General features: G+C 38.5%; 3 protein-coding genes across 4 annotated transcripts; all 3 read right to left on the minus strand.

Annotated features, from left to right (window-relative positions):
* Positions 1 to 371: 371 nt before the first annotated feature.
* On the minus strand, positions 372 to 11,009 carry laptm4b (lysosomal protein transmembrane 4 beta; the record flags this gene model as incomplete). The annotated part of the gene is made up of 7 exons (XM_083899277.1): positions 372 to 482; positions 4,435 to 4,530; positions 6,484 to 6,582; positions 7,178 to 7,300; positions 7,401 to 7,474; positions 9,038 to 9,155; positions 10,917 to 11,009. 7 exons carry the CDS (start codon positions 11,007 to 11,009, stop codon positions 408 to 410), a joined length of 678 nt encoding a protein of 225 aa, XP_083755403.1. The 3' UTR covers positions 372 to 407.
* Positions 11,010 to 14,425: 3,416 nt separating this feature from the next.
* mtdha (metadherin a) lies at positions 14,426 to 20,766 on the minus strand (the record flags this gene model as incomplete). Of its 2 annotated transcripts, none has more annotated exons than XM_083899945.1 (12): positions 14,426 to 16,757; positions 16,855 to 16,951; positions 17,050 to 17,154; positions 17,372 to 17,499; positions 17,597 to 17,662; positions 17,769 to 17,840; positions 18,271 to 18,441; positions 18,550 to 18,606; positions 18,844 to 19,014; positions 19,266 to 19,377; positions 19,511 to 19,627; positions 20,380 to 20,766. In XM_083899945.1, the coding sequence occupies 12 exons, from the start codon at positions 20,764 to 20,766 to the stop codon at positions 16,690 to 16,692; spliced, it is 1,551 nt and encodes a 516-aa protein (XP_083756071.1). In that variant the 3' UTR covers positions 14,426 to 16,689. The 2 variants fall into 2 exon arrangements, with proteins under 2 accessions (XP_083756071.1, XP_083756070.1); XM_083899944.1 differs by having other exon boundaries at positions 19,511 to 19,630.
* A 354-nt stretch (positions 20,767 to 21,120) lies between these two features.
* Positions 21,121 to 24,791, minus strand: rrm2b (ribonucleotide reductase M2 b). Its single transcript, XM_083899425.1, has 9 exons — positions 24,659 to 24,791; positions 23,756 to 23,920; positions 23,504 to 23,620; positions 23,194 to 23,327; positions 22,560 to 22,654; positions 22,318 to 22,451; positions 22,087 to 22,191; positions 21,774 to 21,887; positions 21,121 to 21,693 (listed from the first exon to the last, which is right to left on the minus strand). Exons 1-9 carry the CDS (start codon positions 24,734 to 24,736, stop codon positions 21,538 to 21,540), a joined length of 1,098 nt encoding a protein of 365 aa, XP_083755551.1. The 5' UTR covers positions 24,737 to 24,791; the 3' UTR covers positions 21,121 to 21,537.
* Between the last annotated feature and the right edge of the window lie 2,265 nt (positions 24,792 to 27,056).

Raw genomic sequence — 27,056 nt, forward strand, 5'->3', positions numbered from 1 at the left:
ACAGTTGGTGGCCGGACAGGTGGTGGACGCACATTTCAGTCAGAGAAAAGTGCAGGTTAAGTTGGGACAGAGTCAAGACGCTGCCAGGACTCGGCAGCTGTCGAGGAGGAGGGTTTGTAATGGTCAGGGAGAGGCCATTAAAGTGGCAGTCCTTTGAGGAGGACAGAGGAGACAAGAGGGGGGGGAAGGACATGTCATAACAAGCAGGCGGAGGAAGGCGGAGGCGAAAGGGCGAAAGGGAGTTGATGGACAAACTGGCTCAGTGTCACAAATCTACAAATTGGCAGGAATCCAAGCTGAAATCAGCATCTAAGACATTGTTGTCCATACCAAGGTCCTACTGTTGGAGAGTGGTGTGGCAGAAGGTGGAGGTGTAGGAGTAAAGGTTCTGGCAGTGAGAACGTCACTCATGCCTCCATGTACTGGGGAGGAGGCTCCTTGGGTGGAATGGCGATGGCTTCCTCGTAAGGTGGCAGCAGAACCTGAGATTTAAAACAAATGGAGGCTCAGTGGAAACTCACAGCTCAAACACGTCGTCAGTTTCAAACTGATGACACCAGTTAATTAAGGACTCTACTCAGTGTGTTTACATGCATGCTAAAAGACTGATTTTAGTCGGACTAAGACAATAATTATTTTTTCTGACTAAAATAGAACTAGTCTTAGTCGGACTAACATACCTGGATAATGTGATTCATAGTCCGATTACTCCTGTATGTATACACTTAGTTAGACTGGAGTCGGACTTTAGATATCTTATAAACTGCAGTACTGTTGCCGAAAATCAAACAACAGCGGCGTCTTACTTTAGAAAACACAGCAACCACAAGAAATGTGTCTCACATTAAAATGTACAGCAGGTATGAAACGTACAGAACCACAGCACCATCAATCTCACCGTCCATCTCAACGCAAGTTGTCCCATTGCCTGTCTTAGTCTGACTATGGTCTGAGCCCGATTAAACTGTGCAAATGAATGCTACAGACACTGATGTATAGGTAAAAAATATTGTCATTGAAAATGTAGAAATATAACAAGCTAAAAGTCACAAGTGATCACTGTACTTAAAGATAGTACGACATATTATTTCATACATTTTTATGGGCAAATTTGTAATTATTCAAAGATAATGAGAGATGTTTTTTTCACAATAACAAAGAACAACAAAAATCAGCTTATTATAATTACAGTAAATGGCTATAATTATTCATTATAATTTAGTTTTGTGCATTTAAGACGGTAAATAGGTTTCATTAAGAAGGGATTCCATTCTTAGGTTTAGCCACTGTTGCATGGTTCCGCCTGATTCTTCTGAACTCTTTCTACTCCATCCCCCTTAGAAAACACCACTTGGTATGAACACACACACACAAACACACACTGAGAGAGAGCCAGGCTTTCTCTATAAATGGTGTTGCAGAAGCAGATTCTGTGAAAGCGAGAAAGTGAGAGAAAGAAAATTCTCGGAGGGTATGGAAGTGTGAAACAGCCAGGGAGGCCCGGAGAACACCTCACAGGCTGGATTTGAAAAGAAGTGGACAAGGAGACTATTACGTAACGTGTCCACAGGAGAAGGGGATGCACAGAGATGCAGGGAGAGAGTGGGAGGAGGAGAAATCGTGTGTGTATGAGAGAGAAATGACCCTTGTGCATTTTAATGGCATTTATATAAAAGCAGAGCAGATAAGCAGCCGGCTGCTTGATGTCCGGGGCTGTAAAAAGCCTTTTAGACACACCGCCAGGTCTATAATTGTAAAAATAGATGGAGCCTTTTATTCATTCACCACCACATGTGTAGAGAGGGAACGCCGAGGTAATATCAAAGCTGCATGAAAACCATGTGACACAGATATTTGTTGGATTTAGATCCTATTCCATTGCTTTTATTTCGCTCATGAAAACTCAAACAGCTTGGTGTATTCAGATTTCAATTCAATTGATATAGAGTCAGACCGATTAACCAGTTGGGCAGATTAATCAGGCTATTTGCTATTTTTAAATGTTTTTATGTATGAATTATTATATATGAGTGAGTATTTGTTCTCAGCAACCTAATAAATGTTGATCAGTCACTAAAACATCTGTTTATCATTAAAAAAGATTATTTGACAAGGTTTTTTTTTTGGATGACCTATTTTTATGGAAGATACTGAATATAATTGCGCTGAAGTGCAGACACAAAATGTGGAACTGGTGACTGAAATTAAGCAACTGTTAAGAATTGATTACACCTTCCTGTCCTCGGTCCGTCTGTGCTGAACCTGTAGCCATCTTGCTATCTTGCTGTTGTCCGTCTGCCTTCATGTGTTGGCATGCATGTCTCATGTGGTTTTGCTTTTGTTGTGTATGCATGCATTTGTGTTTGTGCTTTTGCTCTGCATGCTGTGATGTGATGTGTCTTGCGTCATGGGTTTTTCGTGCTGCATGTTTTGGGGATGATGTTTTCCGATTGATGTTATATATGTTATTTTTTGTCACGTTAACTGCTGTGCATGTTTTGCAGATTGCCTTGGCCAGTAACTTTGTCATTTTAATCTTATATTTAATATACTGTTCTGTTTTTAGGGTGACTTTAACATCTGTCTAGGGACTACAGTTGAAAAATAGCCTTTTGGCTAATTCTGGCACATTTACAGCAATGTTATTAATGTGCACTGTCCCTGTTTTCAAATAAAAGTATTATTATTTTGATTATATTATTTGTAATAATAATTATTATTTGTAATAATTTATACAAGTTATTTTTCATCAAATAGAGGGGAAAAAAATGCTGCTCTGGTTTTTAAAAATCAGCATCAGTCATAGGAAAACTCACATTGGTTGACCTCTCGACTTAAAATCCTTTTATTGACATTTTAAATCAGTATAAGGGCTCTGTTGTATTGTGTATGCATGTATTGTTCTTCCTTTCTCTTTAAAAAAGTAGTTCTCTCCATGACTGAAGTTGTCAACAACATACTGGCACATGTCCAGCATTTGTTCGCATCGCGTCATATGGAACACAACGTGCTAGCAGAGGCTGCTAGATTAGCGGCTACCTCGACGCTGAGTCTGTTTCATAAGGTGGTAAAATGTCAGCGTCGATCCACGGCCGTGACAACACAAGGACGACAGAGGGTGTGAGACAGATCAATGTCTTATGCTTGAGTGTTGAGGATTATATACAGTACAGACAAATGGAAACCGAGACTATGCTAAAGCTTCTCAGAGGCTCAGCGTTGACACTGAGGGATGGACGACACACCCGTGTCTAACCGGACAGCCAATCGCACTTCTGGTTCTGGATGGATCTACAATATCAATGTCACATGACTGACACAATCTGTGACAACATATGTTCTCAGACACACACACTTTTCTACTAGTGTCTAAGATATAAAGATACATTACAATACGATTTAAAGTAGAATGGAACATGTTGTTCAGTGTTCCCAAATCTCAAAATGATAATGTTAACAAATGTCTTAATTTGTCCACAAACTTAAATGTATCAGTTTTAGATTTCTTTGTTATATGGAGGAAAGAAACACATTCACATTAAAGAAGCTGGAAAGCTTAATTTAAAAACACTAATTTATTTAAGTAATCAAATAATCATCGATCAATGCAACTACCAAAAGCACGTGTGGGATTTAAATCTTATATCTTGCTTTTATTCATCTTGAAAAAGGGATTTTAATCTTTATGCAATTTCCTAATAAAATAAACATGAAGCAAATCCTGCACAAACATTACTACCTTTACCTACCTGAATTAATCATTTAAATGATTTCATTTAACCAGGTTAAATACAAGCTTGTCTCATTTCTACTTGGGCAAGAATAAATTCACATTTAATATAATAAACATCATCCGTATATATTTTCCGTCAGTCTGTATGTGCAACATCACATTAAGCTGAGACTCAAGGCAATGGAAAAGTTGTCGTTGGGTAAAACTGTTATTTTTTAATCACATCTATTGGTTAACTTAAAATAGATGTGATAGAGCTACTGGTTAAAAGTGGTACTTCCTCCTCCTTTAATTTGTAGAAGTTTAATTTCCCATCAACATTTAAAACTATTTCCCTCCTAGTTTTAAAATTAAAACATCTGTATTTTGTACGCTTAAACTGCTGCTCTAAGCACAAATACACCTATATAAAATGCTGCATATTACAGTTCTTATACGCTCAGAGGTATTATTTCAGTAGACAGCAATAACATATAGAAGTAAATGTGGTGTCAGTCATTCAAAGTGTCAGTGTCAGCGTTTGCTACACTGAATTCAAGTAAAGGTGAGACACACAATGATGATGACGACTTTTCAGACCTTATGAACTAGAAGCGTGTAAGCCATAAAAATCAATATAATCAAATCAATACAGTCTAAAAGTAATTTAATATCAAGATCTGATGATGGGAGGACTTCACTATGTCCTTGAGGGGACTCACCGTGGTGTCGTTGGTGGTGACATAGACGAGGACTTCAGTGGTGCCTCTGCCGCTCACGTATCTGTAGCAGTTCCACACGCATCCAATCAGGTAAGCCTGAAAACAGAGCACACATAATGACCTTTGGATGCATCCTCTCCACTTTACATTATTGCTGCCACTGCGCACTATGATCTAATCTATTTATCAAGGTTAGAGGACGATGACAGCTGAGATGCATCACATGAACACTTCATGAAGATTGTTGCATGTCTTTCTCGTCATTGAAAAGAAGCGGACAAGAAAAGGTCACGGCTCACGAAAATTCAATATTAACTGTAAAATACAGAAATAACACAGTTTTAGGTGCAGATTTTCCACATTTTAACAACTGGCATCTCTTTCCTGTGCAGGGCTTTGCCTGCACTGAGGTTAAGGTTTGTCTGACTTGGCAAAGAAACAGGAAGGTCATTGTGTGGATGTGTGATTAGCCTGCTGAGTCGGTGCCTCTGCCAGCTTTAAGAGCGACCAACAAACCAGGAAGCTCAGCGAACTGCTCGCAAATCAATTCACCATCTGCTGACCTGCATAGCCGTGAGTGGTGTTTTCACCTACGATATCTACTCTTAACTAAGGTCAGCTTTAAGACTACACACCACAGTATGTGTACGCACAATTACCACCTAACAGCATTGAAGAATCAATTAAACTTAGCACTTTTTTGTTTCTTTTACATCCTACAGTATGTGACGCCGTCTCACTTTGTATTCACCCAGGCTTCCTTCGAGTGCTTCTAATGTGAATCTGCAGTCTTTCTCTTCTCCTTCCCCAGCTCTATTTCTTCCTGTACATCTGAATCGGTCCTTTATGCTAAGGGCCAGTAAGTGGAGGATGTTGGCTTTAGAAAGAAATTCAGCAAGTGCAGCCTCTGTGCTGAGAGCTGATGTGTCCCATCTGGTCCTTTCCTAAGGAACTGACTCAACTATCATCACAAAAAGGATAAGTTGCCAATATATATATATTATATGTGCAGCCCGTCGATAAGTATTAGGTTCTATTGATTTTTGCTTGGCAAATGGCAAGATTATGCATTGAGTGAGAACATTCCTATATTAAATCTTTAATATTGAATTTTGGAGCAATCTGCAGTTGAATTAGCCCACACACTCTGTGAAACACAGCTGTCTGAGTCATGACATGTATAACTCTCCTCTCTATGAGTCCATCAGTGTGCCTTCCAGTTGCTGCTTCCTATCATAACGCCCCAGCTCTAGCTTTGGATATCTGCCAAGAACATTTTCCAGTCCGAGCTTAGAGGGGAAACAACTTGATTTGATTGTACAGATGACTGCAACTTCCTATCTTATCTCGTCCCGGAGCCCCTGAGCATGGCTGCGCCTGCAGAGCCATCCATGCATTAAAGGGGAATTAGCTTGACAGGACTGGGTTTCCTATTGTCCCTGACCCAGTGCTCTCTGGCTGTGTGATAATGTCATGAAAAACATTGATAATGGAAATGTTCACACTGGCAGATTCATTACACATGCCATATGGCTCATAATGCTACGAGATGTCACAGTGTGAAAATTAATTGCTTTAATCACATTGGAATATGATGAGCAAATCTATAAAAATAATCAGTTCTAGGTGGTAAAATTGAGTGTTTGTACGTTGTGGTAATGTGTTGGATATTAAAATCTATAATTTTATCTTTATATCTGCAGGTTTAGACATCAGTCATACGGCTGTTGACGGATATAAAATATCACCTTGAATGTCATATCCCTGTGTCCCAGATTTCATTATGTAGTGAATACTTTCAAGGACTTTAATAACAGGTACTGGATATGGTATAATCATATTTGGGGATGACCTGATAAAGCACTATTATTACAGGCTTGCACTATTATTACAGGCTTGTGTGGGTTTTTTAAAGTTTTGAATCAATTTGCACAGGCGACCTAAAGACATAACACCACAGCCGTCAGCGCTGCAGAGCCATTAAGAGGCCAACGCTCTGCAGAACAGGACTACATGCAGTGATGCACAGACCGTTCTGCGTCTGCTTACCTTGAAGGAGAGGATGCAGCCGATGAAGAGGAGGACTGCAAACACTAGGCACATGTTGTTGGTGGACATGATGTCCTCTTTGTAAGGGAATGTCCCCGGCTACAGGAAGAGAGGGAAAGATACATTTAAACAGATTTAAATGAGACAGAGAGCAGACTTTTTAAATCCTACTGAAAAAAACATGACCTTTAAATCCTAAACAAAGAGTCTAAAATAGAAAATAAATTTGTTCCAACTACAATCTGTGCTCATACTTCTTCTACTGCTAATGAATCACCTGTTTTATAACACTTACCTCATGTCTAGATTTAAAATATGTAGAATATTTTAACAACATTTTGTCTTTTTTTTGTCTTGTGTTCTTCTTATGCTTTTATTGACTGAAAAGTTGTCTTTGTATGTATCATGATTGTTGAGCTGCAAATAATCACTATTTTCATAATAAATTACTCTGTTGATTATTCTCTTGATTAATCGAGTAATCATTTGGTCCATTAAATGTCAGAAAATGTTACCAAATTAATACAATTTTAATGATTTCATCATTATATGGAGCAAATAAAACTCATACCAATTATCAAAATAGTTGATGATGACTTTAGTAATCAATTAATGGAGTTGTTTCAACCCTACATGATTGATGCATACATTTGTGTGTACAGGTGTTTTTGATGTACTATCAAATTGTGCTCACCAGCTGCTGGAGGTAGTCCTGCACTGTGTTGGGATAAACCAAGACGCTAATGGCCACCAGTGTGTTAAGGGCAAAGTCGAAGATTTGGTAGCAGAAGAATGGAATGATCCAAGCAGCATGTTGCTTCAGAGGAGAGAGAGAAAAAACTCAAGTTCATAAATCTGTTATTGGCAATGTCAGGGCAACAGTTTCAGTTCTCATTTCTGCTGTTTTATTTATTTACCTTGTAAGCGCCGTACGTTGCCATGCCACATATAAGAATCATGAGTAAGGATATTGCAGTAGCTATGCAGATATCTGCAGAGAGAGAAAGCACAAATAAACGCAACCTTGTCAAAAAGTCATTAATTTCACGGGAACCTTGAAAATCCACTCAGAGATTTGTACAAAACAAAAAACTCAGTAAGCTCACTATTTTTAACATCCAATCTGATTTGGACAAAACATGTCCAACACTTGGGTAATTGTTTGGCAAGCAGTGCTGAATCTGACAAATTTCACAGTCACATTACAGCTGTGAAAGATGACTAATGAGAAGTTTGCAGCACTGGGGAAAGGATATTTGTAGCTCTCTTGTACGGTTTGTCGAAAATGATCCCAAATCAGACATGCCTGCTATAAAATCAGAATATTTGGCAGTTTCTGAACATGGGTTTCCCCTTTCACTCAGCAACAGCTATTATTACAGCGCTAATACTGTGTTAAGACTCAGAAAATAATGACACGCTTCAATCTTAATCCCTTAGCACTCACCTGAGACACAGACACATGATGACACATACTATATATAACTAACCCTTGCATGCAGAAATGCACTTAAATAACACTTCCCCACACATCTGAGTTTTAATTTCAGGGTTTCTCCGTATATATTATCCCAGTGACATTTGCACTTTTAAAAACTGCCAACTACAAAACTAGGACAGCAGCTTGTCTCCATCCTGTCCCACTGTTTCACAATCTTTTGCACAAGCGACGACGCCAACTGAAGGAGAATCAGTCAAGATGGCCGTTTTAATCCAATGGAGAATTAGAGCAGTCGTTCTTAATCACCAGAATAGCCAGTGACACAGTCAGTGGCATTCCAGAGGCGACTGTGATGATGATGATGATAGCTGCTGGAGGGAGAAACACTAGAAATACACATGGACTCTGATTTGCTCTCTCTGGTGCCAACTCAGCTGTGTCGGGGAAAGGAAGCGGTGGGCAGAAAGGAGAGGTGATTTTACATAAGAGTGAACACGAGAGCTCCATGGAAATGGATGCTGCTGATTTTAATGAGGTCTCTCAGCCAAAAACATCATCAGTGGGTTTTATCAATACATAATGTAACTGTACATCTTTCCACTCATTTCACCCTCGATCTCTGAGTTATGTGACTTTACAAAGAGATCACTTTGAAATCATGATCATTCAGAAATGAAGCAAACATTGTATAGAAACATGTAAAAAAATACTAATTTTAATCTACAACTTATAACGTTCTAGTTGACGATCTGTAACTTCTTTTAAAAATCTTAAAACGGCCATCACACTTTCCAAGAGCCCAAGGACATGTCTTGTGTTTCACTAACACTCCACCTCCCAAAAATAATCCCTTTACAGCGACATTACGCAGAGATCTTCACAGTCGAGACGCTGCAGCAAGAACCCTTTTGCTTGCAAAGTCAAACCAAATCTATAAATAGATCATCTAAAATGGATTCAGAGTAATCTCCTGCCACTTATTCAATCGACTGACCTTTGATTGGCAGCTCTAGTTTCTTAAGTCATCAAACATGTAAGACGACAGACTGTTTACCGGTGGATAATTTACACAAGGTGTGGACATGTAACAATGACGGGATCAGCTGTACTCACTGGCATCGTCCATGACATCAATGTCAGTCCCCAGCTCAGAGCTGGTGAGGTGGTAACGGTACTGAACTGGGTCATTGAGAGCGGACAACAAGATGACTAGAACCACTGCATTGATGAGCTGTGTGGGGGGAAAAAATCAATATTAACTGAGGTTAATCAAGCACTTAGCTTGTTGTCCTTTTGGAAACGCTTTGTAGTCATTTGATAAGAATTCATATAACAATTACAGCCAGAACTGAAACAAAGTAATGCTCCATTGTATCAAAATTTCAGGACTTTAACAACTGCAATGATGCACCATGTTATGTCTATTGATTAGGGCTGAACAATTCATCAAAACATTATGAAAATCGCAATACAGCCTACTGCAAGACACAGTATTTGTTAGAGCCGACTGAAGAGAACATCTTTGTTTCTCACACATCTGCACAAATATCAGACAGTAATCATTTTACATATGTTTTTCAAATGAGAATAATGAGGTTACCATTCCCTCTGATATCGCGAATCGTATCGCAATTCCTGTCAAAATAATCGCAACTAGACATTCATTAAAAATCGTTCTGCCCTACTATTTATTAGTGTTTAACCTATTTGCAGAGGTTGGCAGCTTTTTGAGTGATACAACACATACTTCATAAAGAAGGGTCAAAAAAGACAGGGAGGACTAATGCTGATGAAAGGTTAAGGGATTAACAAAGATCAGTGAACTATTTTTAAAACTTTAGATTATCCCACGGGTATAAACAGCAGCAAAATCTCTATTTATAAACAGTACAAATGTAACACTCATAGAGGCTGCTGAGGTTATACTATTTTCTTAATTGGCTCCCAGTTCATTTTAGAAATGATGTTAGGATTTTAATGATCATTTTAAAGCATGTTAGGTAGAGGCGAGCTGATGTGGGATGTTTATTTCTTTTCATAATGGGAGAAGAATATTTATTACACAGTTAGGGAATTATGTCTCTGATATAGCTTGAAATCGTACACATGTGATGTTAACAGCTCCATCCATCGGTAGATGGATTTATTTATTTGATGACATAAAAAAAGTGTTATGTGCAATCTCTAAGGTTAAGGTCTACATCGCCAGTCTCCTCTCACCATGTGAGGCTGATCCTAACTTCAGGTCCTCATCTAAAGGCTTACTAACCAACTAACCAAGACTGAAGGAGAACCAGGCTCTTTGAGGACAGGACCTCGTTTTGTAGAACACCCTGCCTATGTTTTATGAAGACATGTTCTTTTAAGTGTCTGATTAATGTGTGTCAGTTATGATCAGATTAATGATTATTTTTTATATCATTGTTGTCTTAATGTTGTACACTCCTTTGACCACTTAGTCTTTCCTCTAGCTCTACGACTGTTCTGTACAGTGACTTTCTTTTGAAAAATTTAAATATGTGTACTAATACTATTAATAGTATTATTTTCTAGGAAAATTAATACCATGGCCACACATTGTGAGTATTATAAAGTTACAGGATTTATATTTCGTTAACATAAATGTGAATAAGTGTTGTATCAATAAAGTGTATCAATAAAGTTATCATCATTATTTCATCATCACAACACACATTACTTAAAAGAAACTCATTAAGTTTCACATTTAGACTGAATTATAATTATTACATGAATTAAAAACATGTACGAAAAATAATAATAAAGGGAGCATTTGGTTGCTTAATATGAGGATATTGCTCAAAATGGCAAATTCAAAATTAGCTTGAAAAACAAACGAAAACAGCAGTAGCAGCAAGCTAACTTAGCTTTAGGGTGTAAAAACTCAGTGGTACTTGACATTGCGTTTATTCACATTTTTAGTCACATATTAGAGGATATTTGGGACTGACACGGAGTGATAAATGTTACTCACCATGTACCACACTCCCAGAATAATGGTGCCCGTCCGTACATGGCAGCAAAGGCAGCAGCTCGTCGAGTACCACCGGTCCCACGGCGAAATCATATTTTACCCTGCAAAAGACTTCCCACGCTATTTCATCAATACTGTCGATAAATCACGATTCTTCAGACGGAATACAGCTGGCGTCCTTCCTTCCGTGTTAGGAGCCCCACATCCAGAGTGCTGTGTTCTAACCGATGTCAGAACGCCTCTGTTTGTGTGAGTGGACTCAAAGCGAACACAGTGCCAGCCGTTAATCTGGCTCATCCCAGAGTCACGTGACCACCGAGAGGGATTTTGACCAGCCATCGAGGGCAGGAGGATGGTGATGGAGGTAAAAAAAAACATGTTTATTAGTCACACAACAACACATGAAATGACGCTTCTTTCTTTACTATTATGTTCACTGACTCTTTAAATGTGAAGTTTTCTTCATGACTGACAAAGTAAATCTGTTCAGGGTCAGATTAAACTTAGTAGAAGGATCAGTTTGAATCTGATACTGAAAATACTCAAAATCATACAATCCAAAAATACAATCCAAAAAGCCTGTATATCACATACTTAATGCACAGACTGTAAAAAAAAAGAAAGAGTAAATAACATTAGCTGAGTCATGTTTGGGATGTTTATTTCTTTTTTTTGGGACAACAATATTTGTTGCACAGTTGGAGAATTGTGTATTTGAAATGACTCAGCACAAATGGGTTGTTAACAGCTTCACAGTTCACATAAATGGTCTTAAATGACTGTAGATATATATATCAGTAGTAATGTGATATTGGTATTGGTATCATCCTTTTAAAGCTCCAGTGTGTAACTTTCCCAAGGAATTTTGAGTTATTACCAAAACACTGCCAGTGACACAATTTACCAATGTGTTCATTCTTGTGACAGCAAGTACAAACTTGTGTCTCTGTGCCCAACTGCAGAGGTCATTTAGTCTCACAAATAGTAGTTTTAGTTTTCACAAATAGAATAAAGATTTCACAAATCCGAGAGTGTGTTTTTATGAATCTTCAGGGTCTGTAGATTAATCTAGTCCAGATTTGAGAAGTCTAGGTACAGTGGTTTTGGATCAGGACCTGTTCTAATGAGGTCTGAGTATAAAACAAAAACGGTGAAATCTCCCCTTTAGAATTTTTCACAAATAAAATAAAAGCTTCACAAATACAACAGTGGATGTCATGCAAGGTTAATGTCTTACCTAACGTGTCTAAAATGTTTTCACGTCAAGAAGTGTCACAAAAAACAGACAACCAGTGTGCAAACAGTCGCACTGCAGGTGCTGAGGTTATACTTAGTAAGTATAACCTCTTTGGATTTTAATTGACTACTGCTGATTGTCCACTACCCAGGTGTTATAATTGTTTTGTCCATCAAACTGTAGAATCATATTCTGCATTCCCTTGTGTTTTCTGCCTAAAAAGTCAATAGAAGATGAGCTGCTCTAGTCGTGCACGGCCACCGCTGTGCTCTAGTACTGACGCTTATGTTACGTGACAGTTTCATTATCTCAACACCAGTGTTAGGAAAATCAATTATCCATTATACATTTCTCATTACTCTGGCTGTCAGCTGTTTGCTCTGACGTTGTTTTTGTTAAACAACAATAACATCCACCTCCACCTGTCACAAGCCAAAACAAGACACTTAACAAACAGGCATCATTTAACTAGAAACTATGTTGTTGTGTGTTTTCTTTGGAGGGGGGGACAAGCACTGTTAGGTGAAAGAAACACTCTCACTCTCTGTGTTTGTACAAACCTGACAGATGGGCTTCGAGCGCAGCTCTAAGCTGTGGTGGGTGGACCACATCATCACCACATTAGGAGATTTTCCTCCACAGCCATGACTTAATAACCAAACATGCTACCCCTTTACATGCTGTTATTCAATCTCTTGTTTGTTATTCAACACTTTTTTTTCCATACATCACACTGACTGCTGTGATTATCAAACAGACAGTATTTGGGCAAACAAACAAGAGGCTCTGACATAATGACCGGAGGTAACAAAGCCTTATAATCCTTTTTTCTCATATCTCCTGGAGAATAACAAATCCCACAACCAGGGTTTGGTTGAATGACACATGACTGTGTGGGATAACGTGGGTTTCAGGTACTGAAAGAAACTGCATTAGCAAGTGATGTTAATAGCGTGGCTTCGATTAAACAAAGTGCCTTCCATTACAGAGTGACCTTCATTATTCTTTCACACCAGTAAGAACAAAATAATGTGCGCAGTAATCGGATAGCAATGAAGAATGGGGGGGAAAAAAATGAAAACAAAATGTGGCATCCCTTCTAAGTAAGGGTGAATGGAGAGCGAGCCAGAGATTGTGGGAGATTAAAAGCTGGTAAATCCGAAATAAACACAGAGATGAGGGATGGAGAGAGAGAGAGAGATGAGGCAAAGGAGGTCAGTCACTATAAGCATGCCACACGACTGTACCACCACATTGACCGGGCGGGGTAATGGTTTGGCTCCAGGAGGGTCAGTGGAGCTGGGGCTTCACACAGGCTGCTGACTGCTGACACAGATTTGCACTTTAGCATAAAGTGGAGCAAATCATCATGCAGTAGTGGTTACAGATTAAACATACGTTTAACAGCACAACATGAAAACAACATGCCAGCAGACATCAGTGTATTGGTAGAGGGGTTTTATAAAAGAAGACTCTAATTTAAGATTTTAGTGTCAGTCAGCTGACATAATAACATGAATGTCTATCCATCCATTTTCTAACACTGTATCCTTAACATGAGGTTTGTGGGGGGGCTGGAGCCAATTCTAAATGACATAGGGTGAAAGGTGGGGTACACCCTAGACAGGTCACCAGTTCATTGCAGGGCCACACATACAGCACTGGTCTTGATGACCACTCAAAGCTGCTTTGAGTGTCTTGCCCAAGTGCACATTGGCATGTAGACTAGCAGAGCCAGTAATCTTAACTTTAAACTTAACCAAAAACTTAATCTGCATGTTTTTGAGCTGTGGGAGGAAGTTGGATTACCCAGCGATAGCCCACACATATACACATGAGAACTCCACACAGAAAGGCCCTCTCTGTCGAACTGGTGACCTTCTTGTTTTATGGCAATAACAAGTATACAATCATCTAACAATCTGAAGTGAAATGGCACCACTGGATAAGCTACATTTCAAATCCCCCAGGAAAACCTTTCTTTTAAATTTTCATACTTAAAAAAGGTTCCCAACCCATTTTTAAATATAATTATTTCCTTGAGAACCAGCAAAAAAAAAAACACAATCCCACAACAAAGTGAAATCAAGCATTTCTGATTTATTTTATTATCTTTACCAAACAAACATAGAAATATCTGTTTCTCTATAATAAACAAAATCATTCACAAAAAAAGCAAAAAACTTTTCTAGACACAAGTATATAAATACATTAATTTGATCACCTTAATCATCAGTAAAAAAAAATTAACCAAAAAAAAAAGATGCCTGAAGCCACAGCAAAATATGGACTTGTACTATCAGGTCTACAGTTATAACCAGCACGAGCTGCGGCTTTTTCACCTACCAACAACAGACTCCTGTTAACATCTAATTTGAATTCCTGCAATTTGACTATTGAAAAAGCTATTACAATATACTGTATACACTGAGTGGTAGGCTACTCCAGGACAAAGTACTAACAGTTAAAGCAAGAGATCATTCATTTAATTTCATGTACCATTATCAAAGTCATGCAAGAGGAATTTATTTCTGACATCAAAACTTGCAATTAGATTGAAACTATATATATATTAAAAAAAAAAAGATGCCAATGCTATACATCAACATATTAAGGCAATGGAATTAAATTCCTTTTATAAATGTGTAAGTTGTTCAAATCCAAGTTTGATGTGGAATTAAAGCTGTTCCATATCACCCATCTACTGTATGTTGTTGTATTGTTGTCAATTTACATCAAGAAACAATCCCCCCCCCCCTTCGAAGATCAAGCCACAAAAAGTTGCCAATTTCACATTCGACAAAAAGGTAGTAAAAAACAATTCATTGACATCAAAAGGAAATCAATGCGGCCTTTTGCACAGTGCAGACACAGAACTAGAAAAAGCCCTTACTATCTGTACATATGGCATGGCTTTTTCAAGCACAGAACCAGGAGGAAAATGTCCTTTAAAAACACACACAATGTAGTCGGCTGAAGACAGACAAGCTCAGAATGATAAAAGTAAAAGGGACAACACTCAATAGTGCTACTGCTTTATGGGATAATCCCCATTACTCCTTCAATTTACATTGCACTGCCTCCTGGTGGTTGATATCAGACACAGAGCCATTTACTTACGAGCAGAAACGTCAGTCCAATATCAGTTAACACCCACATTTTAGCATCGACTTTAGCAAAACAGTTCTGGTGGGATACACAACTTGACTAATTAGTGACTTTTCAGCTATGAGTTTGCTTCAAAACAAAAATATGGCTACATAGAAAGTCAATGTGCTGATATCCCTCTTCAATAAGAGGTGCATTTAACCATATTTTGGCAAAACCTTGGACAAATTACACTATACAACCTCCCCCAAGTGTAAACGACTTTAAATTTAACACATCCACAGCTGCCATTCTTCATAAAGAAGCTTTGAAAAACTCACAGTCAATGAGATACACTCAACGGATGGATTTACACTAAAGTTTATCACAAGCTCAAGCTTGGAATTGTGTTTTCAAGTCTTACTTAATCTGTAGAGTAAATATGTTAGGGATCACTGTGAAAATGACTCCTCTTCATACTGGCCGCGCAACAATCCAACATGTCAGCTTCAGCAGTCCAAAAATAGCCTGACCACATTTTATTACCTGTATTTTGTCTTGGCAACAACAAGGAACTATTGCTGTGCCACAGCTCTGCAGGGAAGTCACTTAGCTGAAGCCTTATGTCAGCTTTGGCTAAAGTTCATGTACTGTTCATGGCCAGAATGAAGAGAAGGGATGATTACAGTGACCTCTTAACTATCAATTTATATACAGCATGTGAGTGTTGTATAACAATTAACCCTTAGAAAATTCCAAACCAAACATTTAAGACTGATTTGAGACAAACACTGACATACGCCTTGTGCTCACACATTTCAGTCATTGATAGACGGGCAGCAGCATGACAAACTTAACAAAGTGCAACATTACATTACAGTATTGGTGCATTCAAACTAATTGCAAAGCTAAATTCTGTGCATTGAGAAAATACCAAGCGCAAAAGGCACTGGTGTTTCACTTCATCAAGTGGAAATTGTGAAAGTCAATCAGTGCCGGAATTGGGATGGAAGTGGCGGAAAATAATCCTGCACAAAAATTTGCTTCGCATTTGGTGTGAACACAGATTAAGAATGTATGGTTCCATTTAAAACGAATTATTCCTACAAACAATATTAATTAAGACAGTAATTCATGTTTTTGGGGTTTAATAATAATGATGAATGATCAAAAAAATCATAAACATGTACCTCCACTGAAAGTCCACCTTTCGCCCACACTCCACTCTGACTGCAGTGTAGCAAGTAGTGCAAATTACTTAAGTCCACAGGACCAATTTTCATCTCTATATCGAGCCAAGCAGGTGATGTTATCCACTGCTTGATTATTTTTTTTGTAACTGATAAATTGTTAATGTAGCTGAGAAATAAACTCTGTACCAAGTAATTATTGCATGTGACATATTTAACAATTGTTTGCATATGCTTAGTTTGGACCTGTGGTGTGACTTCATGTTTCTCTTCTGATCTTTTTCTTCTGGGAAGGTTTTGGAGGCTCCACAGACTTCCCAGACACCTCTGCACAGAGACAAAAGTTACGAGTAGTTACGATACAGTATTTAACACGACTTCCTTGTGTCTCATTCTGTGACTGAAAACACATTTAAGAACCTACGTTGAGAGGAGGATATGCTGGGATTCTGCTTTTTGGAACCCTTTACAGGAGGCTCTTGAGGTTTGGCCGCTGTAAACACTGGTGCTGTGCTCACCACCTACAGCATAACCAAACAAATGACAGCCAAACGGGGGTAAGTGTCCACAGTACAGGACATTTTTCTCACAAATGTATGTTCTGTTTTCTTGCCTGAACCTCGGATGCAGCTTCCTCTTCAGTTTTCTTCTTCTTTCTCCTCTTTTTCTTGGATTTGGCTGCACCTCCAGAGGGATCCTCTGCGTCCTTCTCATCCTCTGATACCTGTTATAACAAAAACAGAATTTCAAATTGTTTCAGCTGAAAAATAAGCTCCACTAAGCGGAAGTACAGATTAATCAAGCAAAGAAGAGGGGACGCTTTGGGGATTAACACTGAGAATCTAAAATTACTTTACATGTCATCAAGCTTTGAAGGCTCTGATTCACGAAAGTAGGATTATACAGGTATAAAGTGACATGGAGGCCACGAAGATAAAGACCTTGTTGTGGACAGGCTGCTCCTTCAGAGGAGGGGCATGTGTCACCAACACAGGAGGCTCTTCATAGTTTCCCCAGTGCTCTGCTGGGGCATTCCAGTCAGAGGTCGGGTCCGCTGCTGCTGATCCATCTGAAGCATTTCACAATTATATTATTGTTGGAATTCTATGATTAATAAGATGTCAGTAAGAGCTAGGAAATGTGTTGAGGAGGGTAATAACACTTACTATAGGGAGACCATTCATCATCAGCATCTAGGTTGCTCTTCCACTGCAGCTCAATTGAAGAGGGGTCTGAGAGAGAAAGACGGAAGGTAAAAATATGAAACCACCTCCAAATGTGAACAGAATATAAAATACTAATGTGATTATATATCTTAATTACAATAACAATAATAACCTGAGGTGTTAAGTCTCTGCATGGAGAAGGACACACGGTCAGTGTTTACCCGACCATCCATTTCATTCCATGCTGTGGAAACAGAAATAGGGAACAATGTGAATGAAACATCACACTGACGAATTACACTTCAAAAATTGTTTGAATCAGCTTTAAATCCCTGTCTGTTTGGCTGTTTTACTGGTCAATGAATGAATGAATGAATGAATGAATGAATGAATGAATGAATTTATACAGTATATGAGGTTATCCCTGTTAAAAAAGAATGGGTGAAATTTCAGCAATACCACTTTATTCCAGTAGGTGGCTCAATGGAACATGATTTTAAGTTCACGCAGGAAGAATCCTATTATAATTTTATTTTTTCTTGTTTATTGTTGTTATTTAAAAATTTAAGGTGCTGAAATAACTGATGAATTGAAGTTAAGTCAGAAGAATGAAATGCTGTGTTGCAGAACTTTCAGCTGTTACTATGTTGTTCAAAGGTTTACCCATGTGGTACCTTGTGTCTCCTGAGACCAGCACTGAGTCTCAGCTGGGCCCTTGAACTGTGGAGCTGTGGCCATGTTCCTCCACTTGGCTTTGTCCATAGATGCCATCTGACCCGAATGTTTAGCAGAAACGTCAGTCCATCCTACACCATTAACTGAAGGCTCCTCTCTCCTTTTGGATGCTGAGGAAGAAAAGACTGCACTTCAGCCAGCAACGGACACATATTACTGCTTTAAAAATAGCTTATTTCTTAGACTTATTTCCAATCAGGAAAATTAGGAAAAAGTACCTTTCGCAGCCCCACTGGCTCCATCCACCTTTCCTGTAGTTTTTGATGGTAGTGACTCTGAAATAAAGTGTGGAAAATAATTATGCTTGAGCAAAATCTTAATTGAGAGAGCACTGGACTGTATAGTTTGTCTAAAAGAAGTAAATAAATAGGGTGTTTCAGGACTTTAAATTAAACCCCATTACATTCTATGACAGGACCAAGACTTTTTTGCCTCTTGAGCATTGCCTCTTGAATATAACCCTCGCTCTCTAATTGTAACTAAACACAGTTAGTGATTTTCTAGACAAATACCCTGGTTTCCTCTCTTCTTCTTGGTGTTGACGGGTGCTGTGGCTGCTGCAGCTGCTATCACGTGGTCTTTGGGGGCCTCCACACCTCCTGAGCTACCAGAGTCCTCAGGGCCCTTGTCCTTCCTGCGCTGCTGCCTCTTCTCTCGGTTACTAACTTTGGTCTCCCATGCACCTGGTAGACACAAAAACAACAAATGGTTAGGTGTCTTTGCTTGTGTAAGGTATGACAAATCCATACTTTTTGGCTGTGTCGTGAAATGCACTTTGGTTGATTGTTAAATATGGAGTTGATTACAACAAGAAAAACACAAGGCTTAACAAAACCTGAGGTGAAGGAAGTAACTACAGAAAACACATAATGACTAAGAAGTCAGTTTAAAAATGAGAAGTTGTGAAATGTCCCCAACAACAATTGAATCTCACCATCATCAGGTTCCTTTGCTTCACTTGTGGGCACCAGCTTGACTGGTTTCACATCTACCTTGGTTTTCTTCTTGTTCTTTTTCACCTGCACAGGAGCCTGTACCTCATGGACCTATGGAACACAAAAAATAAGAAATTAACTGCGGTCAAAAAAATATATATACTTAATGACAATCATGTCATATTAACATTCTTATGATATTGCAGAAGATAGGAAGGAGGTAAAACATGCTACTCTTTCGAACCTTTAATTTTGTCAAATGCACCTTCTCAGTCTTGACGTGTGGAGACACCTTGGGAACCATCCCAGTCACTTTCGCTTCCTCTTGAACTATAGTCACTGGCTGTCCATTAGACTGATTCTTCTGGGGGAGAAAGATAAGTCAGATAACAGAAAACAACATGATCATGATAATACAGTAATAATGCTAGCTGTTCACATAAAAATGAATGCTTACACTATCTCTGTTTGCAGGAAAGCACACTTCAATTTATTAATCAAACGTGTTAAATTAGGAGGAAGTGGACCACTATGAAACAAGACCTTTGCTCCTGACTAAATGCAGGCCAACAATACTATACTAGAGTATACTGTAAGAAATACCTACTACACCGTACTATACTATACAGTGTTATCATACAAGCGTACTAAACGATGGAGAACAGTATTAAATCTGTTGGAGTAATGCGTTTATCTCATACTATACTTTACAATACAATTCTAATCAATATTATATTTCATACAATGTATTTATGCTATATAATACTACACTGAAGGCCTACTGTAGAATACTATAACACTAGCATAGCTAGCATAATAAAACTAGCAATAGTGGACAGGGCATTAGCTAGTTAGCATCCCTGTCAAATCAAGAAATTTGTTTCTATTATTGTTTTTGTTTGTATAGGTCATTTAATTGTTCACAGAATGTATAACTAATATGTAAACGTCATTCCCTGTATGAGTTTTTAGTGTCAGATAAGTTAGCCAGCTACCTAACGTTCAACCTGGAGGTTCTTTGTGCTAAAATGTCAGTGGTATTATTGTATGACCTAGTCTAACAATGTGAGACAGAGAAGTGGAACAGGAGTACTTGTTTTCATTTGGACCAACCGTAATTCGACAGCTCGTCACCGCCACCTGCGGAGCCTTTTCGGCCGTTTTCTTTCTGTTCCTCTTCTTCTGTTCTTCTGGTTTCGCAGTTTTCGCTAAAGTGGCCTTGACGGGCTCACCGCTGCCCTGGGTCATCGGGCATCCTCGCTTTTTCCCCACATTAACGCCGCCACAGACGGCGGCCCAGGACAGAGCTAGCAGCAGCAGTAGACCCGCCGCGGCCGAGGACAGGATAACCCACGTCGGGTAAAGCTCGGGTTTCAAACCCAAATCCACCCCGAACTGAGCCTGAACATAATCCTGTCCCGAAGTCAGGAGCTCCTTCAGACGACCGGAGAGTATTTCGGCTTTTTCTAGCGCGACACCTTGCCAGACCCCAGCCATCATTCCTAATTGCGAAAACGCTAGCTAACTGTTAGCTATCATTTCCTGCAGCCGTATGCTAACGGAGGAGTGGCTAATCTAATCTGGATGTTGAAGAACCCAGTACAACTAAAATTAACTGTACAATAATAATATTAAAAATGACATAAAAGACAACAAATACTTTTTTTTGTAAAACATAACATATTTATTGTTCATTAAAAATGACAAATACCGTTAAAACATTTCACCACAGAAACCAGCACAGACTTGCAGACCTGATAAAATATAATCTACATATTTACCCTCTTCCAACATAAAATTATTGTCAATAAGAACATATTGTCAATTCATTTGAATAAATCTGGGCTCCTGTATTGTATTATTATGTACTGTCAGCTTGGGCTGCAACAATTCACTGATTATTAATTATACTAAATAAATGTTCAACTGTTCTATTTCTATTTAATAACATAAAAACGCATCTAATATCACCTTAAATGATTGGTTCTGGATTATTTGCTCCTCTATGACATTAAACTGAATATGTTTGGTTTGTGAGAAAGAAATTAAATACATTTTGGACGTTTTCATTTGAAGTTTTGAAGACACCAATCAATGTTTTACCACACTTTTTGCATTTTAGGGACCAAATGACTAACAGATTAATCAACAGATTAATGGACAGTGAAAAGAACAGTTAGTTGCAGCCGTTGTGTGCCAGTTTATGCATAAAACAAATAAATAAATAAGAAGTCAGAGGTATCAGGTATGTAACAGAGGACAGTCCCAGCTTCAGAAGTCGGCATCCAGTGTGAATTCACAGTCTGCCATGCTTGATGACATGACTCCAAACCTCTGGTACTCAGCTACTCTTTTCTCAAAGAAGTTGGTTTTCCCTTCCAGTGAAATGGACTCCATGAAGTCGAATGGATTCTCCACTTTGTAAACCTTGAAAGAGACAGGGAAATGACAGTTAAATAATGACTCAAAACAATCTTCTTGGTTCATGAAAACCGAAACATAATTACCTTAGCCAGTCCCAAGTCTACGAGAAGCCGGTCAGCCACAAATTCAATGTATTGTTTCATCAGATTGCTGTTGATTCCAATGAGATCCACTGGTATGGCCTCAGTCAAAAACTCCTGCAAAACAGGATATAATTATTTATTTAAATATACTGTACATTATCCTATCAAGGTTGTGTACTTTTATCATCATAAATGATCAAGTGAATGAACTTCTGCACAAAGATTAAGTGGGTGGCAAAGACAGGCATAGATACTGAACTGTATAATACAATTCACAGTGTGGTTTTATACACTCCAAGTACAATCAGCTGACCTGCTCAATGCTAACAGCTTTGGTGATGATGTCCTTCACTCTGTCGTTAGAGGGCTTTTTCACAAGGTAGCTGTACAGCAGGCAAGCAAAGTTACAGTGCAGTCCCTGCAAGACACATCAACACGCATGTCAGGATACTCAATATAAGAAACATAGAAGTTCATCTGTTTCCATTTCCAAACTGTGACCACATTTTTAACACAACAACGATGGTTTGTGGATTCCTCTCACCTCATCCCTGCTAATCAGCTCATTGGAATAGGTGAGTCCGGGCATGAGGCCTCTCTTCTTGAGCCAATAGATGGCAGCGAATGAACCGGAGAAGAAGATTCCCTCAACAGCAGCAAACGCCACAATTCGCTCAGCTGAGGACAAAAAGTGTCTGAGTCAAAAAAGACAACTAAACCCCCATAATAGCATGCACATTATATTATATGCCTGATACAATGATGTTAATGTCGTGCCTTACTTACCAAATGTGGATTTGCTGTCATTGATCCACTGTAAGGCCCAGTCTGCTTTTCGTTTCACACAAGGCATGGTCTGAATGGCGTTAAACAAATAGTCCCTAAGACATGTAAAATGGATTAAAAACAGTTATTTAATTCAAAACCTACTTGAATACAGTTGCCAATGACAGCTTTTTACACTTTTTAACCTGATGAACAAACATGTTAAATATAAAATACTGCAGAACCTCTGAAGTTAGAGGTTAAAATTAACGTTGTAGAACAGATATAGTATTTCAAATTCATGTGTTTTTAACTGCCAATGTAAGTAGCTGCTCATGAATGTCTGTTAGTACATCAAAGGTGCTGCAGCTGGGAATGCAACGGAAAATTACCAAAGTCTTGTAAACATATCCTGTGATGAACAGGTGCACGTCTTACAGTTTATTCGTTTATGGTTATGCATTTGCTTTTTATTAACCAAAGAGATGCATGATGTTTACGATGTACCAGAGTGTAAATAATATTCATACAAGTTTCATAAAAAGTGGGACTGTTAACCAAATCAGAACTTTTGTTGCTACATTTTTAATGAAAATGTAGTGACTCAGAAACACCGAGCCACCTCATGAAATGACTTAACTTATGAACAACTGACCTCTCCTTCGAGTCTCTAATATAAGTGTTGATGAGCATGCTGTACATCTCTGAATGAACAGTCTCTATTAGGATCTGGAAGCTGTAGAAAGAGCGTGCTTCTGGGACCTGCACCTCCTGGCTGAACCTCTGCACCTGTGGGATAAAACACAAATATAATATCATATACTTACATGTATATAATAATTCTGACTTTATTTGACTTAACTTTGGCACATTTACAGTATGTGCCATGTACAAGTGGTTGGTCTGCTCTCTTAAGATGCATACATTATCCAGAACATTTGTTACAGCTGAGTGACTCGACTTACCAGGTTCTCATTGACGATTCCATCACTTGCAGCAAAGAAGGCGAGAATGTGCGAAATAAAGTGTTTCTCTTCAGGTTTCAAACCATCCCAATGTGCCAGGTCTTTGGACAGATCAACCTGAAAAGACACAACATGAGGAGAGAAGTGGTTTGTCACTAAAAGACTCCCCTGGTTTTTCCAATAATGACAGGCTGTGGTTTTCATTCTCTCCTTAAAGTCGTTAGTGGAAATCCAAATTAACCAAATACCCACCTCCTCTACTGTCCAGAAGGAGGCTTGTGCCTGCTTGTACATCTTCCAGATTTCATGGTACTGGATGGGGAAGACGACAAACCGTCTGGGGTTTTCTTGGAGCAAAGGTTCATCCTCTGTCTCTACACCTCTTTGGCAGTCCGGATTTTCATCTTTGAAGCCATTCTATAAAAGTCAGAGTCCAGTAACCACATAAACATACATGTTTTAAACCCACATGCAGGTTTTCTTTTTCCCCCAAAATGACCACAAGTAATGACACATATATAAACTGTATATTAATATTAGTCTAGGTCAAATACGATCTGATATGCCATGAAAACTGCAAAACAACGAACACTACAACAGAAGTAGTAATCAAAAGAATATATCAACATTCCTATATGCTTAGCATTTCAAAGGTTTCATAGGTGAATTTTTGTGTTTGTTTTTAATTGCTTATTTCGTATTTAATACTTTACAGTTTTAATTCCTTTTTCGCACTGCACCTTTAATAACCAAATGGACCACTGCGCATGCGCCTTAGTATCAAGTAACAACCACAACAAAGGACATTTAACATTTTATATTCGACATAGGTTTTATTCTAATGTCTTTACGTCGTAAAAAACAATCACGGCTCTTTCCGTCAACAGTCTTTTAACACTTAAATTAATTTTTAGCGCACCTTACGTAGTACGGCACACCGTCGCAGTCTGCTGACATGAGCAAAAACTAATTTGACTTTCACGTCAAACACGGACTTAAAAAAATGAGCAGGTCTTTTGTAACTTTAATTATCCACAACATTCCCGGTGTTAGCCCTTCAAGACGAGACATGCTAACATGTTTGTCCGTATATCTAATTTTACGTTGTCCCATTTGAATCGGTTTAAGCGTCCATTTATATTGAAGCAGTTTTACCGTTTGTTGAAGGTCATCAGTCTGACGACTAACATTCATCACATCCACTTGCTGAGGTCTTTTCACCGTCGGTGTCATTCAAAGAGCTGCTGCTTTCCCCTCGGCTCGTGTGTACATGAAGCTTTGCTACTGGTCGGACCATTTAAACTGTCGCACATAGAGCAGAGCAGCGTCTCTAGTGCTTCCTTGTCACATTGCATACAAATAAATACATTTTTTTTCTTCTTCTCCTTTCCATTCTCATTTTCAGTAACTATCACTGTATGTGCTTGTTCCATATTATGTATGGTATGAAAAATAAATACTAATAAGAAAGGTTAGTCACAAAAAAATCCAGAAAAATAATAGAATAAAAACTACAGGGAAAGAGAAGAAGAGAGAGAGAAAGAGAGAAATGAAGGGGAAACATCAACAATACTAATAAATGTTTTTATTAGACATGAATCTACTGACACATAGTGAGCATGGAGGACCGTTGCTTATGTTTTGATCTTGGCATAGTTTCAGGGTCACATACTGATGTTACACTGCAATATTATGCACCCCCAATCGGAATACGTCGTTTGTGCAGGCCCATCCGTTGTTCACACACTTCAGCATAAACACTTGATGGAAGGCCATTGGTGGATCATCATCTGCCTGTTTGTGAGCACATGATGGGGGGGGGGGGGGGGAGGAAGCAGAAATGCATTTTAAACTATTCAAAATCATTTTAGATTACAAGCAATATTCACAATAAAACACTGTCACTGAGAGGAAGAAGATGGAGTATGACACCACTCATGAAACAAAAAAAAATAATTCAGTGCTGACAATTTATTTGAAATTATAAAATTTTTGGTACTTACTATTATTCATTAAAACACAATTTATAAGCAATAACACTCTACTCTGCTCTGTTACAGATGCATTGTCATCATAATACATTTAACAACACTTGTATTCCACAGTATTTCTATTGATATTTACACTGATATCTTATGGTTGTCCTCCTGTCAGTCTAATAACTGTAAGTAACAAGGTAATAACACATACAATGTAAATGCAGAACAAGAAACACGTTTTAATGCCAGGTGTATTGAGTCAGAGATAAGATGTAGTTTGTTTAATCCTCCATAGAGGAAATTCTAATTAACAGAGCAGCATTAAGGGTCTATGTATGGACGTGGATGTGTTTTAATCTGAAGTGGATTTGAAAAAAAATGAATGAATCCAAATGTCCACACTTAGTCCTTGCTAAGAAAGCAGAGTTGTGGAGACTGCAAGACTTTGTGCACAATACATAAAACCTACATTAGCAGAACCACAAAGTGGTTTTGGCTCTCGTGTTGTTGCCAACTAGAAAGCGGTGAATCCGCTCCGAGTATCACTGTGGCAGACAAAACACATGCCGTATCATCGCTGGTTCTGCTATCGTGTTCTCTGGATTATTAGATATGTTCACATTTTAAATTGGAATACCAGATAAACAAATGATTAATTCATCCTCCTCTTCAGCTGATCAATTTAACACATGTACACAAATAAAGCTTACCTTTAACTGTCCAAACACCATAATTAGGACACAACTATCTATTGTGGGTTGGAAGTCTTGTTCGGTGATAATGTGTTTTATAAACTGAAAAGGCAGACTCTGTGGATTGGAGAAACAAAAAAAGGAATTTTGTTTAGTTAAAGAAAGTGATAAAAAAAAAAGACGTGTTGCATGTGTGAACAAATGTGTACAATTAAAACTTTTTTTTTTTTTACTTACTGCTAGTTTGCCTCCAATCGCTTCTTTCCCTCTAAAAGGTGTTCCTTCCCATGTCAAACAAGCATCAGGAGACTAATAAAAAACACAGGTAGATGCACACACCTGAATTATGAGAAAACACCAGCAACTTCAGTGAATGTTAAGCTGGATGGAATTTGGTGCTGATGTTTGTAGCACACTTCAAATGTAACAAAAACAGACAATAATTAAATGGAAACAAACATACATAAAGTTCACAGAGGCCCTTCCGGTCAGTGTTGTCAAACTGGCTGTAATACACTTTGACAAATTCCTCTCCAATGCTCTGCCATATTTCTTTCTCACAAGCCATGGGAGAAGCTTAGACCTGAAAGAACAAAGTCAAGTCTTGTTATTGGCTCGCAGGCAGAAAGGCAAGCAACTCTTACACAGTGGAATCCACAAACAAACAGAAGAGCATAGTGACAAAGAAGCACCTAAATAATGTCTACAATTATCCACCTAATAGGTTCTATGCTATTCTTATATTATTGAGTAAATCGCTTGAATACCCAACATTCAGATCTCTCCATTTAGCATTCTGACAATTAATCATTAATACGTACAGCAGCTGCAGGGCTGGATTACATTACAACTCAATAACAATGTGCATTGGTCTTGTCAAGC

This window comes from Microchirus variegatus (assembly GCF_963457635.1).
Source record: "Microchirus variegatus genome assembly, chromosome: 13".
Taxonomy (NCBI): domain Eukaryota; kingdom Metazoa; phylum Chordata; class Actinopteri; order Pleuronectiformes; family Soleidae; genus Microchirus; species Microchirus variegatus.

What these genes read in the sequence shown, in the direction of transcription:
- rrm2b (XM_083899425.1), bottom strand. Translation starts at nt 24,736, where the DNA reads ATGACACCGACGGTGAAAAGACCTCAGCAAGTGGATGTGATGAATGTT. An exon ending in CCTTCTGGACAGTAGAGGAG is followed by an intron (nt 23,621 to 23,755) that starts GTGGGTATTTGG and finishes GTGTCTTTTCAG; the next exon opens with GTTGATCTGTCCAAAGACCT. An exon ending in TAGACTTGGGACTGGCTAAG is followed by an intron (nt 21,694 to 21,773) that starts GTAATTATGTTT and finishes GTCTCTTTCAAG; the next exon opens with GTTTACAAAGTGGAGAATCC.